Source organism: Equus quagga, chromosome 5 (assembly GCF_021613505.1).
Source record: "Equus quagga isolate Etosha38 chromosome 5, UCLA_HA_Equagga_1.0, whole genome shotgun sequence".
In the NCBI taxonomy this organism is placed as follows: Eukaryota; Metazoa; Chordata; class Mammalia; order Perissodactyla; family Equidae; genus Equus; species Equus quagga.
Genome location: NC_060271.1, coordinates 60,863,648 through 60,879,491, shown reverse-complemented (window position 1 = coordinate 60,879,491; position 15,844 = coordinate 60,863,648). Strand labels below are relative to the sequence as shown.

The following is a 15,844-nucleotide window of genomic DNA, read 5'->3' as shown; positions in this document are numbered from 1 at the left end:
TTGAGCTTGCAGGGCTGTGTTCTCTGCCACACGCCCTCTCTCCTCCCAGACCTAGCTGACTGGACCAAAAGCAGCCAACCTATAGACCAGTTAGGAGACAGACTTAGCAGAGACCCAGCATAACGGTGGCTTACACAACAGTTTACATCTCTCTCATGTTAAAGAGCAAGTTCCACCAAACCGTCAGGGGCTCAGTTCCTTCTATCTTGTTGGTTTGCCATTCCTAGTGTGGGGCCCTGAAATTGGCCACCCCAAGATATGTCTCTTTGGCATCAGGATTATTTGAGGCTGATTGCTTTTGATAAACTGGGACAGGGAAGGAGGCTCTGAGGAATGGAACTTGCCCTTCCTTAGGACACATTTACATTTGTAAGGTAAATCTCTATCTGTAAAAGGTGCCTCCCTCTCTGTACCAGGAAGAAGAAAGGAGATGACCTTCTCTCCAAAAACTCTTAATCAATACCAAAGGCAAGGACTTAAATCTGCATTTTATTGTGCTAGGCTGCTAACCTCCTGTATCTGACTTCCCTCCCCCTCCCAATGTTGGCATTTCTTTAAGGATTAAGCATCTTTCTTTAGGCTAGGAACTGATTGCTGCGCTCACCTGTGACTGCCCAGCTCCAGACAATCGACTAGCCTCCTGCTACGCCCACCAAGATAGCCAACCACTACCTGCTGTGTCCATCAAGCACTGTGCCGACAGGGCAATCTTGTGACTATTGTGGGAGGGACATTTCAATCACATGTGAAACACCCTGTTTGGGGGTATATGTGCACCCCACTTCTTCGGCCCTCTTTCTTCCTTCGGGAAGAAAGGCCCCGGGCCATGGTTCCTCATAAAGCTTTGTTTAATTTTCTCTTGCTATTCTGTCTCATGTGAATTTAATTCGTTCTCCGGCCACAGGAACCCACATTTGGGGAGAGGAAATGTCCTCCTCCCCTACACTAGGGTGTTAACGGTGTCCACGTGGTCATGATGACTTGTCTGTGTTCCAGCCAGTATTGGAGGAGCTTTCCTCTTTCCTTTAAGAATCACTTTGCTCTCATCTCCCTGGCAAGAGGCAGGGATGATGAGAAATGTAATCGTTACTCGGGGAAGCCTTAGGCCTACCTAAAAGTTGGGAACTCTATTAGAGAAAGGATAAACGGACATTGCGGCTGATACCCAAACAGGGACAGTTAGGCTAATCTGATTTTCTTTCTCGGGAATTTGAACCGGATGGAACATTGGCTACTTTATCGTGGGAAGATAAGTGAGAACATGCACCAGCCTGAAGACACCCCGACTCCCAGCAGGCAGCTCCTGGAGCTCCTCGGGAGTCAAAGTCTTTCATGTTCCAGTCCCCTTGAGGTCAGCGGTACCAGTTACTAACTGACAACTTCATGGGGCTCTGTTTCTGGGTTGATGTGATTCCCGAGACTGAGATATTACTTTTTCTTATTCCAAAGTGCAGCCTGGAATAAACATCCCGGGCTACTTGAGGTAACCTCTACCCTGCCGCAATGGGCCTACTGCCGAGGAGGCGCAGAAGGGAAGCGACGGCGGTGGGGTAACCATCCTTTGGGATGCGGCGCCTCCCTCTGAGGGAGTCCAGCAGCTACGAGGGAATCCTGGTGTGCTGGGGCGCAGCCATCCACCGGTTACAGCTGCAGGGGAGAGAGTGTCCCACGTGCGGCGGGGTCTGGTGCAGCCGAGCACATCTTCCGGGGCGGGAAGGCAGAATCGGCATCAGGAAAAGCCCGGCCCTTCGAACGCCCAAGAAGGACCTTTCTAAGGGCCCAACACCCCGGGAAACCCAGAACCGGGAGCCCCCATCGCGGGAGAGACAGCCCCGAGGGCGGAAGACCCCTGGCCAGCGTCCCCCGGAGTCCTCTGGGAAGCGGCGTACGGTGTCGCGAGCCGCGCCCTGCGGAGGATTCTGGGAGTTGTAGTTCAGCCGCGAGTTCGGGCAGGCGCGACCGGGCCCGGCCGGCTCCTAGATGTCTTTGTTGTCTGCCCCGGCTTCTTCCGTGTCGGGCGTGAGGTCGAGCCTGGGGTCGAACAGGACTGAGCGTGTGTCCTTCTAAGTCTCAGTGGCCGGAAGGAGGGCGGCTGGAGGGCCCCCGGGTCGGGGGCGCAGGCTGCCCCGCGAGGGTCGCGCGTGTTCCCCGCCCCTGGGTGGGCGACCTCCCTCCCAGCCCCCGGGCCCCTCGCGCGTTCGCTGCGCCTTTCTCTGCGGCGGGAGTCACCTGCGCGGGCCGGGAGAGAGTCGCAGGGAGCCGGGGGGCAGAGGTGAGAATTTGGGAGGGGTGCGGGCGCGGTGCCTGCTGGAGAGTAAAAGGAGAAAGGCTGCCCTCTGGCTGGGGCAGGCTCGGGAAGGAGAAGCGTCCTGTCTCTGTGTGAGAGAGCCCCTTCTTGCTGGTTATCCTCACGTTGGGGTTTTCAGGGAGAGCCCGCCGCCTGCCTTGCCCTGCTGGTCTTTAGGATGATGTGCGCCTCCCCTGCCCCCCAAATCAGCAGATCTGACTATTTGGCTTTTGATAATGACTTCCTTTTGTCCTCACAGGAACCCCATGAGGCAGTAGGATACCCATCTGGCAGATGGGGCAAGTGAGGATTCGAGAAGTCATAGGATTTGTTCAGAATCCTGGATTTTTTCCCACAAGACCCATCGCATTTCTGAGAAAGCCAGTGTTCTCTCTGAAAAGACAACGTTTAAAAAGAATTTAGTGTTCGTTCATCCTGTGAGCCTCGAATAGAACAGGGATGAATCATTAAGTGAGGCACCGACTGACACAAGAGACTTTGAGTGTTATTTGACTGTCACTCAGCAGATGAAAGATACAAATATGTATTTAGTTTATGTGTCCAGATTCTCATAGCAGAGTTCTACTGGAAGTTAAGGGCGGAGGAGGATGGGAGGAACCTGAGGCAGCAAGGTCATGGCTGTCTTGATTCAGGGATGTTGTGGGATTGTCCCTTGGTTCCTTGTGTCAGCTCTTCTTAGGTGACAAGTAGCTGCATATGACAGTTTCTGCGAGTTTACGGGAAGGCAAGAGTAATTATCATGATTTCTATCTTCACGTCTAGGGTCACTTTCTGAGGACTTAGACCTTCCTGGTGCTGGAAACCCAAAATAGCATGACCACTGTGCTGCTGACCATTGCCTCCCAGGTGGGTTTAGGTCCTTCTTTTATTTTCCTTGTGTTCTCAGAACGTAAATGTGGTTCCTTCCATTGTTATGGAATTGCTCAGCCCTGATTCCTAGACCACTGGGTTCATCTTGATAAAATGATGAATTGTGAACCTGACAGTACGTGCTCCTCACTTATGCAGGACTTTCTCTCCCGGCATTACTTCTCTGTCCACTTAGTGCTTGGTGCACACTTACTAACTCCTCAGTGCTGTACTTGGCCTCATGGTGAGATGCAAAGTGATGAAAGCCAGTTGTGCTGAAGTTTACTGAGGAGATAAGATATAGATAAGTAACATAGTTAAACAGCAAGAAGAAATGTATGTATTTCTAAATGCAGAAATGACCGGTACAGACAAGTCATAAAAGGCCTTGGAAGAGGTTTTCCATCCTCTACAGTATTTGGGGGAAAAATATTGGGATAAAATCTGTACTTTGAAAAGCAAGAGAAAATAAGTGGTTGGAGAATAGAATACAGGAATATTCCAAGAGAGAGAACAGGTTTGGCAAAAAAGAGTCTCCAAGTGATGAGAGAGTTAGAGATCTTCGAGGGGTATGTGTGTGTTACTGTGGAGTGAGCTGGAGTGTGAGGGAAGCTTAGGTATGTTGTAGCCAGACCACAGGCAAATCCACGCTGGGTCTTATTCCAAGGGCGATTAAGGCCCTGTGAAGGTTTTTAGAGGCTCAGCAAGATGAAACATGCCATGACTGGTTGGGGAGAGATTAGTCAAGATGCTTCTGTAGGATCTGGCCTAGGACCCTGGGAGAATGGCGGACCTTGGGAGAATGGCAGACCCTGGGAGAATGTGGTAAGGGCACTAGGAGTGCTTGTGAGCTTCAGACCTGGCCTCACAGCACACAGGAGCTGATGATCCATGTAAGACGCTGGGAGAAAAGGCCAGTACTGGTTCTGATCTGAATTGTAGATCTCTTTCAGAGGGAAGAGGGAAGAGAAAGTCAGTAGCATCTGCGGGACAGTGTCTGATTGGTCTGCCTCTGCCCTCCAGCCCCAGCACGTGCACACTGAGCAGCAGCTCCATAAACGAGTTTGATTGCTGAGGTTTTCTCAGGGAACTCCAGTCTGAAAGGAACTGCCAGTTAGTCTGTTACTGTGAGCATTATTTGTAAAGAAAGAAGACTGTACAAATGATATTGCTTGTGTTGATCACTCCTGAGGCATATGGCCTTAAGGGACCATAAACTGAAATGAAAAGGGTAGTGATTTCACACTTCAAGTATTAGAATAAAGAGTTAAATTATTTTGGGCAGGGGATTTTCCAAGTAGGTAGCTTTTAACTTTATTTCGTTAATGTGAGTTGTTTTTGGAGGGCTGTATCATAAACATTAGAATGATGAATATAAATAAAATTAACCATTATATTCATATCTATGTTCAGGGGTCTTTGGCAAAAGTGGTGGTTCGAAAAGGGGTAGGATTGGTTCATTTGCTAGCATCCAGGAACTGGTCTATTTAATGTGTCTCATTTAAATTGAAGTTGTATAGAAATTTTTTATTTTTTTATTATTATTTTTTAAAATTTTTCCTTCTTCTCCCCAAAGCCCCCCAGTACATAGTTGTGCATTTTTAGTTGTGGGTCCTTCTAGTTGTGACATGTGGGATGCCGCCTCAGCATGGCCTGATGAGTGGTGCCATGTCCGCACCCAGGATCCAAACCAGTGAAACCCTGGGCCGCCGAAGCGGAGTGCACGAACTTAACTACTCGGCCACGGGGCCAGCCCCTGTATAGAAATTTTTTTAATACAATGAAAAAATTATTAGGCATTTGTCTTATCGGTAGTAAACAGATTCAGCTACAGATTCAAAGTAGCATTACCCACCCTCTCCCTTGCCCCACATTTTAGCAGGCAGTCTAAACTTTGTGCCCATGATCTAGATTAAGGTTAGGCTGGAGTAAACACTCCTGCAGTGTTTTCCAACTTTAATACCCTTCTGTTCCTCTCCCCACCTCTGTTTTCATGCACATTTTACAGAACACCCCATTTAAACTTGTTTCTAGTAATTCTTGTTCAAGTGTTCCTTCCTTCATTCAATACTCTGAGAAGTATTTACAGTCTTCCTGCTCTGCACCACGTACTAGGGCTGCTTCAGTGAGCAAAAGCAGACCTGACCTCTGCTCTCATAGAGCCTACTGTCTAATGGGACAGTCAGACGATAATCACAAAGTCTCTCAGTGTGCCCGTAACCCAAGAGAAGGGAAAGAACATGGGGCTGCAACCCTGAGAGTCCGGGAAGGCTTCCCTGAGGAGGTGACATCTGAGCTGAGAGCTGAAGTGTGAGTAGGATTAAAATACCTGAAAGGGTAGGGCAGGGGGAGAACATTCAGGAACAGGAAGCTGCATGTGAAAAGGAGCAAAAGGGAATGTGGCATACATTTCAGGAAGCTGAAAGATGGCCTCCAGCTGGAGCACAGAGAATGCGGGAGGAGTAGCATATGCTGGGGTAGAGAGTAGAGGCAGGGGCCAGACCCATCAGGGCCGTTACAAGAAATGGCAAGAACACTTTGGGAACTTTCATAATAATTTGGGCTTGGGTCACTGTTTTACAAATAAATCTATATTCTGTGACACATGTAGCAGACTTCTTAATTTTTAATATATATTGGGCGAATTTTATTCCCAAAAGAAGACTAGAGAGGAAAATATTTCATATTTCTTAATCCCCTATATTGTAAAACTATACCATAAAGAAAATACTTAACTCATAATTACATTTGCTTCACTTCCCCATGTCTAAATATTAAGGGTTTCTATAATTTAGTTTATTTATCTTTATTAAGACTATAGGGTTTTTAGGTAACTGTATTGATCTTTTTCTCCACATTTTTTTAATTGAGGTAACAGTGGTTTATAACATTATGTAAATTTCAGGTGTACATCATTATATTTCAATTTCTGTGTAGAGTACATCATGTTCAACACCCAAAGACTAATTACCATCTATCACCATACACATGTGTCCAGTCACCCCTTATAATTTAGTTTATTGATACATAAACTAATAACTTGGTACCTTCAGATTTTATGGAGAGGTGCTTTCCTTCCTACTGGCAGGTAACATGCAGTTCTTATAGTTGGAGGCAGGGAGTGAGTCTGTGGCTGCAAATCCGCCTGAGAACCGTAGTATTGGAAGGGATGTTAGAGGTCGTTTTGTCTAACCTTCCTGTCCTTCCTGTCTTCCTTCTCCTGTGCTGTCAGTTTGAGTCCTTCTCAGAAGCCTCTGGAAGGAGGTCCCTTGGTGAGCACTGATGTGTTTGGTTCTTCAGGAGTCGTCGATGGTCAGGGATATGGCTGAGGCTCTCCCCAAGTGGGGGCAGCTGAACCCTCCTCAGGGAGATGCGCCCAAGAAGCATAGGAATCTGGTCTTGCTGGGTAAGGATGACTCCCCCTCCCCTGGGAGTTTACCTGTTGTACCTTTGCTTCCTCGGTTCCTAGGAGCTCTGGGGTTCTTAGATTCAAAGATTCTTAATCTCTAAAAGGCCTAAGACAGACAGTTTCTGCTGTTTGCTTCTGGATATAATTTTAACACTCCTAGAGTTAGAAATGGACACCTTTTTATTGTATTCACCTGGCAATAGCATCCTTCTTCTCTACTCCTTGACCAAGGATGTGAGACAAAGTTCTAGTGAAAACATCTCTTGAGAAATGAGTACCTATTCTTTTGATAGGGAGAGGGAAAAACAAGTGACTCAGTTGTTCTGAATGCAAGTAAACCTCGTATCAATCTTTCTGCCTTCTTCTGAGCACTGTTGAGGGAGAAATCCAAAACCAGCCCCTCTCTCTCTGTCTTATGTTGTCTTCCCTAATGACCAAGGAGCTAGCACTGAGCTCTTTACCAGACTCCTTTTTCTTTCCCCATGAATAGGGCTTCCAATTTCCAAGCCTGATGTAATCTCTCCGTTGGAGTGTAAGGAGGAACTGGAGAGAGAAATCCCAAAAGCGACTGGTCCAGGTGAGTGTTGGAGACAATGAACATAAAACTCAGGTGGTCAGTGGGAAAAGTATCTTTGAAATGCTTGTGGAGAAGCCTTTCCAGATTTCTCTAGACCCATGCAAAAGTTGAAGTGAAGTTCCTTTCTCCCGTGCCACACTCCAGCTCTGTGGATGATGATTTTTTAATAAATTCATAATTTTATTTGTTAGAATGTAAATGCTTTCCACCCTTTCAGACCGATTCTTTTTCCTAAATAAGATGAAATTAAATCAACATTTTTAAGTTTGTTAATAATTTGCTTGGGTGCAAGGTTCTAAACCTGGCTTTTTCATATATGTTATTTTATCTCTACAGGATTTTGCTACTTTTTGTCTCAGACCAATGACTATGAGTTGATCTCTGAGTTTTGCCTTGCCTTCCTCTCTATTTTATGGCAGGCAGCATAACATAGTAGTTAAGAATGCAGACCTTGGGGGCCAGCCTGGTGGTGCAGCAGTTAAATTCGCACGTTCCACTTCTCGGTGGCCTGGGGTTCACTGGTTCGGATCCCAGGTGTGGATATGGCACTGCTTGGCACACCATGCTGTAGTAGGTGTCCCACATATAAAGTAGAGGAAGATGGGCACGATGTTAGCTCAGGGCTAGTCTTCCTCAACAAAAAAGAGGAGGACTGGCAATAGTTAGCTCAGGGCTAATCTTCCTCAAAAAAAAAAAAGAATGCAGACCTTGGAACTAGTCTTCCTGGGTTCAAAGTCAATCTCAGCTGCTCACTAGGTCTGTGACCTTTAACAAGTGAGTTATCCTCTCTGTGATTCAAATTCCCCAACTGCAAAATGGGAATGATGATAATACTTAACTCATAGGGTTGTTGGGAGGATCAAATGAAATAACCCAAGAGAAGTGCTTAGAACAGTACCTGGCTATATGCTAAGCAAATGATAACTATTGATTAAGTCCTGGTAACTTTTTTTAAAAAGATGTCATGGATTTGACCCTATCATTTCTGTCAAACTTGATTATGCAATAGACTACCAGCTAATTATACTTTCTTTGGTCTTATCCTTCTGTAACTGAGGCAGCAGAATACTGCTAGATTCCCCACAGTGAGTTGCTTACTCTGCCACTTCTGCATTCCTCTACCTGCTTTCAAGGCCTTTGTTAGTCTACCTGCCTAGCCCTTTTGCCTTCTTTGTTTCTAACTTGACCCCTTAACACCAGGCAGGCAAGTCTGTTACTAGCCTCCACTGACCGTATGTTCTCCATGAACATTTGGGACTTTAATTCTTTCACTCCCCTTAGCTGAAAGTCCATTTGCCTTTAACCTATTTCTGCTTATTTTAAAATCTCAGACACTTCCCTGATTTTATGTACTTGAGAACACTGTAGTGATTTATTTCGTGTAGAGTCATGGTTGGAATGGATATTAAAGACCATTTAAGCCTGGAAATATTTAAACATTTTTAGCAGTAAAGCTTTTTCCCCCAAACCTTTAATGAGAAGTCTAGGGTTTTGGGGCAGGTATCCTGACAGGGGATGCCAGTCTGAGCACATGGGGATTTGACCTTCCCCTCTTCACACACTACCCTTTTTAAAAGAAAAAAAAATTAGTTCTTTTTACTCTTTGCAATTTGCTGGGTGTGGGGCAATCAGAGATGATTAGTTGCTTCTTAATTACTAAGCTTTGTGATGATTTGAAATTGTAAATCTGGGCCATTTTGAATGGTAGCTTCTAGAATTTGTGTCTTATCTTGAGAAGGTGGAAGCAGCAGAGTTATTTGTGTAAGAGAGATGGTTTTGAAAGATGAGTCTGTTAGCAGTGATTGATTGGGACATACTGGAATGGGAAATGATTGCTGGCAAGGAGATCAGCTCAAGATGGTCATCCTCAACACATGAAGTGATGAGGCTCTGCTGAGGCAGTGACAATGGGCAATCCCTGGGAGACCGTCTTTCTCTGATCCCAGCCCTGTCTCCACCAAACCCTGTTTTTTATCTGCCATTTCCCCACATCATATCTGCTTAGTCTTTTCTGTTATTCTTTCTTATTTCCTACCCTGCTGGATAGAGTAGTCTTGAGTACCTGCTCACCCTCCTCCTTTATGCAACTGCTCTTCTTTGCCCAGTCGACCTTTTTTTTTTTCATAGTCTCTCAAGATTGTAAGGCTATTTTTGAGAGCTTTTAAGTTCCTGTGTTCCCTGTAAGCATTTTTTGTTTGTTGGTTTCATATTATCCTACCATAGCACTTTTTTTTCTCTCCATGTAGGAAATGATATCTTTGTATTTTTGTGTTTTTCAGACTGGGAGACAAAACCAGAAAGCAAGGAGCAAACTCCAAAGCAGGACATTTCTGAAGAAGCATCAGCCCCTGGGGTGTTAATAGATAGATTTCCAAAGGAAAGTTCCGGTGAATGTGAGGCTTCTTTAGAGAGTCAGCAGGAAAACCATGAGAAACATTTAATGCAAGAGGTTGTCACTCAGAAGAGATCTTCTGGGGAGAGAAGTTACCAGTGTGGTGAATCTGGAAGAAATTTTAGTTGGAGATCATTACATGTTCAACAGCAAGAAGAAAGACTACATAATTGTGATTCATTCAAAAAGAACTTAAAACGAAATGCAGATCTAACGAGGCATGAGAAGATTTGTACAGGAAAGAAACCGTGGAAGTGTAATGAGTGTGAGAAGGCCTTTAGTTACTACTCAGCTTTTGTCTTGCATCAGAGAATTCACACAGGAGAAAAACCTTACGAATGTAACGAATGTGGTAAAGCCTTTAGCCAGAGCGTACACCTTACTCTACACCAGAGAATTCATACTGGAGAGAAACCGTATGAATGTCACGAATGTGGGAAAGCTTTCAGTCACCGCTCAGCCCTTATTCGGCATCATATAATTCATACTGGAGAGAAGCCCTATGAATGCAATGAATGTGGGAAGGCCTTTAATCAGAGTTCATACCTCACTCAACATCAGCGAATTCATACTGGAGAGAAACCTTATGAGTGTAATGAATGTGGGAAGGCCTTCAGCCAAAGCACATTCCTTACCCAGCATCAGGTCATTCACACTGGAGAGAAACCATATAAGTGTAATGAATGTGGAAAAGCCTTTAGTGATCGATCAGGCCTTATTCAGCACCAGAGAACTCATACTGGGGAGAGGCCTTATGAGTGTAATGAATGTGGGAAGGCCTTTGGCTACTGTTCAGCCCTGACTCAACACCAGAGAACTCACACTGGGGAGAAACCCTATAAATGCAGTGATTGTCCCAAATCCTTCAGTGACCGCTCAGCCCTTATTCGTCATCAGAGAACACACACTGGAGAGAAACCTTACAAATGTAAGGATTGTGGAAAAGCTTTCAGCCAGAGCTCATCTCTTACAAAGCATCAGAAAACTCACACTGGAGAAAAACCCTACAAATGTAAGGAATGTGGAAAAGCTTTCAGCCAGAGTTCATCCCTTTCTCAACATCAGAAAACCCATGCTGGAGGGAAAACCGGGGAATATGGAAAATCCTTTAGTGAGCATTCAGTCTTTAGCCAGCAAAAGAGAATTCATACTGGATAAAGATTATATAAATGTAGTACGTTCAGAGCATATTTATTGAACAATTACTATACATGCTGTGAGGGCTACAAAGGAATTTATGACTGTTACAAAAAAGATAGTCATTGAGAAGTCATTGTTGATATGGGACATAGCTGACAGAATGTGAAAGAGGAGTTTTACATTTTTTAAAGTGTTCTAATGGAGGACACTGAATTTCCCTGGGGAAAGAAGGAAATTATTTCCAATACCCTAATGTGTATGTAAGCTACCTAATCCTTGAGAGAGAAATAGGGTATGCCATGATGGAAAGAAGACATCTTGGCTGGGCTGGGTAGTCTCATAATGCTAAGGGGATGAGATTTTACAGAGATAAGTGCTTTTGGGGAAATTACAGGGGTAGAAATCAAGAGATTGAGAATTCACAATGAGTGTGTCCAGGCTTGGAGGTGGCAGTGGAAGGGAAGTTGTCCCTAGTCTTTATTACAAGGGCACTGAAGAGGTAGGCAGAAAGGATAGAGAAAAAGAGCTGGGGGAATGAACTCAAGAAATGTTGATGGAGAAAACTATTCAAACACATACAACCAGGAAAAGTATTAGTCAGACTTGTTAGTTGGTCAGTTGCAAAGTTTCCACCCTGAAGCCTAGGAACGTTGGCCTGGCAGTCCACTTCTGCACTTTTTGTCTTTTCGACCTTGCATATTGAGATGTCACCTACTAAGAATCACATTAACTCCAAGGGTCAAGATGGACAGCCTAGAAAGGGAGAGTACAGAAGGGACCTTTGATGTTTTCAGTCTGTTAAGCTATCTGAGTTACCTGAGAATGTGCTTATTTATAAAGATTTACCTCAGTTGTATGTAGTTTGTACTTAGACTTTTTCATACCATAGTAAAATTTAGTTGTGGACCTGAGCTGACACTGCATATTAGATTGTGAAAACTTGAAAAGACTTTGAAATTCTTGCCTGTCACCATTTTTCTCGGGGATAGAGGCAGATGACATCTTTGTGTATATATTTTTTTCATTGAAACTTTGAAGGTTATCACTGCAAATATTTTGAGTACTGGGTTTTTAGTTTCCACAAGTTTGTGATGTCTTGGTGTGGATTTCTTTGAGTTTATCCATTTTTCTGAGCTCTTGAATCTGTACGATTAATGTCTATTGCCAAATTTGGGGGATTTTTCAGCCACCATTTCTTTGGATACATTTTCAGCCCCCCACCCCCACCCTTTCTTTCCTTCCAGGACTCTGATGGCACAAATGTTAGATCTTTGATTGCTGTTCCACAGGTTCCTGAGGCTCTGTTCATTTTTTTTCAGTATATTTTTTTCTTAGTCTGCTCAGCCTGCCATAACAAAATAACATAGACTGGGTGGCTCAAACAACAGAAACTAATTTCTTACAGTTCTGGAGGCTGGGAAGTCCAAGATCAAGGTGTTGACTTTGGTCTCTTGCAAGTGTTCTCTTCTTGGCTTGCAGAAGGCCACCTTCTTGCTGTGTCCTCACGTGGCCTTTCCTTGGTTCATGCACGTGGGAAGAGAGAGAGATTCTCTCCGAATAGGCTCCGAGCGTTATGACCTCATTTAACCTTAATTACCTCCAAAAAGCCTTATCTCCAAATGTAGTCACATTGGGAGTTAGTGCTTCAACATATGAACTTGAGGGGACGTAATTCAGTCCATAGTGTTCTGCCCCTGCTCCCCCCAAATTCATGTTTTTCTCACATGCAAAATACATTCACACCATCCCAACAACCCCAAAAGTTTTAACCCATTCTAGCATCACTTCTAAAGTTCAAAGTCTCATCTAAGTATCACATAAATCAGATATGGGTGAGACTCGAGCTATAATTCATCCTGAGGCAAAATACTTGTCCAGCTGTGAATCTGTGAAACCACATAAGTTAAGTGCTTCCAGAATAGGATTGTGCGACAGGCATAGTGCAGATATTCTAAAAGGGAGAAACAGGAAAGAAGGAAGGGATGATGGGTCCCAAGCAAGTCCAAAACCTAGTAAGGCAAACTCCATGAGATCTTAAGGCGTGAGAATAATCCTCCTCGGCTTGATGCCCCACCTTCCAGACCCACTGGTGCAATGGGTCTGCTACCAAGGCTCTGCTGCACAACCCTGTGGTTGGAGGCTGTCTGGATTGTTGAAACTCATTGGTGTCCCCCCACTTTGAAACAAGAGGCAACCTGATGCGCTCTGAATCAGCTTGGAGTCATTCTTCTGGAACTTTCTTGAAGCATAGGGCATGTTTGCAGCTGAATACCTCTGTTGTCTGGGCCTGTAACATCTAAGAAGTCTCATGGCCCTCCTTCATTTGTCTGGTTTTTCATTCCCCTTTAGTCCCAGCTGGTGGTGTTTCTGCTGATATAATCTTATTTCTATTCCTGGCGTCTGCTGAGATGGCTGATTAAGTTTATGAGTCTCACTCATGATCTCTTTATCAAATGGTTGTTCAGCCACACCCTCTTCTCTTCAGATTGAGATTTCTCATATTTTACAGTATGGATAGATAGAATTATCCAAATCTCCAAGTTCTGGTTCCTTTTTGCTTAACAATTCCTTCTCTCTCTGCTCACGTTTTGCTGTAAGCAGTAAGGAGGACCCAAGCTGTACCTTCCCTGCTTTGCTTGGACATCTCTGTTGAATATCCAGTTTCATTGCTCACAAGTTCTGCCTTTCACAAAACACTGAGACACAGGTCAGCCAAGTCCTTTGCCACTTTACATCAAGAATCGTCTTCCAGTTTCCAATAATGCGTTCCTCGTTTCTGGCTGAGACCTCACCAGAAGGGCCTTTAACCTCCATATTTCTAGCGTGCACCTTGAAACTTTCCCAACCTCTATCTGTTACTCAGTTCCAAAGCTGCTTCCACATCTTTAGGTATGTGTTGGAGCAGCACCCCACTTCTAGGTACCAAAATCTGTCTTAATCTGCTTGGGGTGCTGTAAAAAACATACCATTGACTGGATGACTCAAAAGAAATTTATTTCTCACACTTCTGGAGGCTGGGAAGGCCCAGATAAGTTGCCAGCCAATTCAGTTTTTGGTAAGAGCTCTCTTCTAGGCTTGCAGATGGCCACTACTTGCTGTGTCCTCACAGCCTTTCCTTGGTGCATACATGTGGAGAGAAAAAGAGAATTCTCTTTTCCTCTTCTTATAAGGCTACCAATCCTATCAGATTAGGATCCCATACTTATGACCTCATTTAACCTTAAGTACCTTCTAAAAGCCCTATCTCCAAATACAGTCACGTTGGGGATTGGGGCTTCAACATATGAATTGGGGCAGGGGGGAGGGGAATGCGATTCAGTCCATAGCAATTTTCTCTCCGTTGTTCAGATTGGGTATTCTCTATTGTTCTGTCTTCAAGTTCACTGATTCTTTCCTCTGTGCCTTCCATTCTTCTGTTGAGCCCATCATCGGGTTTTATTTCATTTATTGTATTTTTCAGTTCCGTTTGGTTCTCTGTGTATTCTATTTTGCTGAGACTTTCTGTTTTTTAAATTTATGTCAAGCATGTTTGCAATTGCTCATTGAGGCGTTATTATGATGGCTGTCTTAAAGTCCTCGTCAGGTAGTTCTAACATCTACGTCCTCTCAGTGTTGGCATCTCTGGACTGTCTTCTCATTCAAGTTGAGATTTTCCTAGTTCTTTGTGTGATGAGTGATTTTCATTTGAAATTTGGACATTTTGAGTTTTATGTTACAAGACTCTGTATCCTGTTTAATGCTTTTGTTTGGGCACTCCTCTTCTGACACTGCTCTGGTGGAGAAAGGGTTTGGGGGACACTGCCTTATTGCTGTAAGTTGGCATTGGAAGTCCAGGTTCATCATTGGCCTCTATTGACACCTGAGGTGGTGGTCCTCAATACTGCTGATGCTAGGCCTCCTCTGATATCACAGGTTGGGGTGGGGTTAGGTGGGGAGTAACTGCATTACTGTTTGTCATTAGCGAAACTCTTGAATCTCCACTAGGCCTCTACTGATGAAATCAAGTAAGGAGGGGCAGAGATGTCTTGTCTCTGGATAGGGTTGGAGGCCCAGTCTCCCCACCTAGTCCCCAATGACACTACTGGAGTGGGATGGGGGGAGAGGTCACTTCTGAAAATCCTGTCTCCCACTTGACCTTCTCTGATATCACTCTGGAGTGGGTTGGGACATTAAGGAACCTTGTTAGAGCTTGGTGAGGGTGGAAGTGTAGGCTCCCCACTCAGCCTTTGTTGTTGTGGTCAGGGCCACAGTTTTTCCCATGGCCTTTGGCTGGAATGGGTGATTGTTGTCCAGAAGTTTTCTGTCTTGCAAGGATGCTTTTTCCTAGTCCTTTGGCTAGACAGAGGAGAGTTTTCTTGGGCCATTTTTTATCTATGCCTATTGGTGTTTCTGAGTTGCCAGCTTCTTCAGAACCCAGTCTTGGATAGATGAGGCAAAAGGAAAACTCCAGGAATGCAGTGCTGTGTCGTTCTTCAGGTCCAGAGGCCTCAGACATTCTGTATTCTCTCCAGCTTCAGAATCTTCTTATGTCGTTCTATATGTAATGTCCAGGAATTTTAACTGTATTTAGGGAGAGGAATAGGGGAAAGTACTACTCTACCTTTCCCATGACTTCCTTCCATTTGACACTGAAATGGCATGTCAAGTTGTGTCAAAGGTTTGTGGCAGACATGTCATTTGTAACCAGTTAGGATTAAGTACCAAGAGGAATGCTCACTTGTTTGCCCAAGATGAGCTGCCAAGTTGGTGGGTAGAAACTACCAGGCTGCAAGCTTCATCTAGCTTCACAGAAACTTTAGTTTTTAAGTTAGGGAAACACCAGTGTTTAACTGTAGATTACAAATTTGAGAAGGAAAGATAGATATGACTAATAATATAAACCATGGGGTTAATTTAAACATTTTTATTTGTATCTTTGTTCTGAGAGCATGTGAGAACCACTGGAAAATTGGATTCAGAATTTGGGGAGTTTTTTCCATTGTGTGTTATCTGTATGCAGATATCTGTTCATTTGAATTTGATACATGATATATGATATCATAGAGTACCAACAAAATAATGAAAATTGGGATTTGGGACAAATTACTTCATTCTCTTAAATGTTTCTTCATTTATATATTTTTTAAAATGTAATACCTACCTGGGAGTGATTAGATTAGGTAGATCATG

General features: G+C 44.3%; 1 protein-coding gene across 3 annotated transcripts; it reads left to right on the top strand.

Annotated features, from left to right (window-relative positions):
• Positions 1–1,668: 1,668 nt before the first annotated feature.
• On the top strand, positions 1,669–13,894 carry ZNF892 (zinc finger protein 892). 3 transcript variants are annotated; one of them, XM_046661689.1, is made up of 5 exons: positions 1,669–2,272; positions 3,071–3,154; positions 6,458–6,563; positions 7,057–7,143; positions 9,423–13,894. In XM_046661689.1, exons 2-5 carry the CDS (start codon positions 3,122–3,124, stop codon positions 10,691–10,693), a joined length of 1,497 nt encoding a protein of 498 aa, XP_046517645.1. In that variant the 5' UTR covers positions 1,669–2,272; positions 3,071–3,121; the 3' UTR covers positions 10,694–13,894. The 3 variants fall into 3 exon arrangements, with proteins under 3 accessions (XP_046517645.1, XP_046517647.1, XP_046517646.1); XM_046661691.1 differs by having other exon boundaries at positions 6,390–6,563; XM_046661690.1 differs by lacking the exon at positions 1,669–2,272 and having other exon boundaries at positions 2,811–3,154.
• The last annotated feature ends 1,950 nt before the right edge of the window (positions 13,895–15,844 follow it).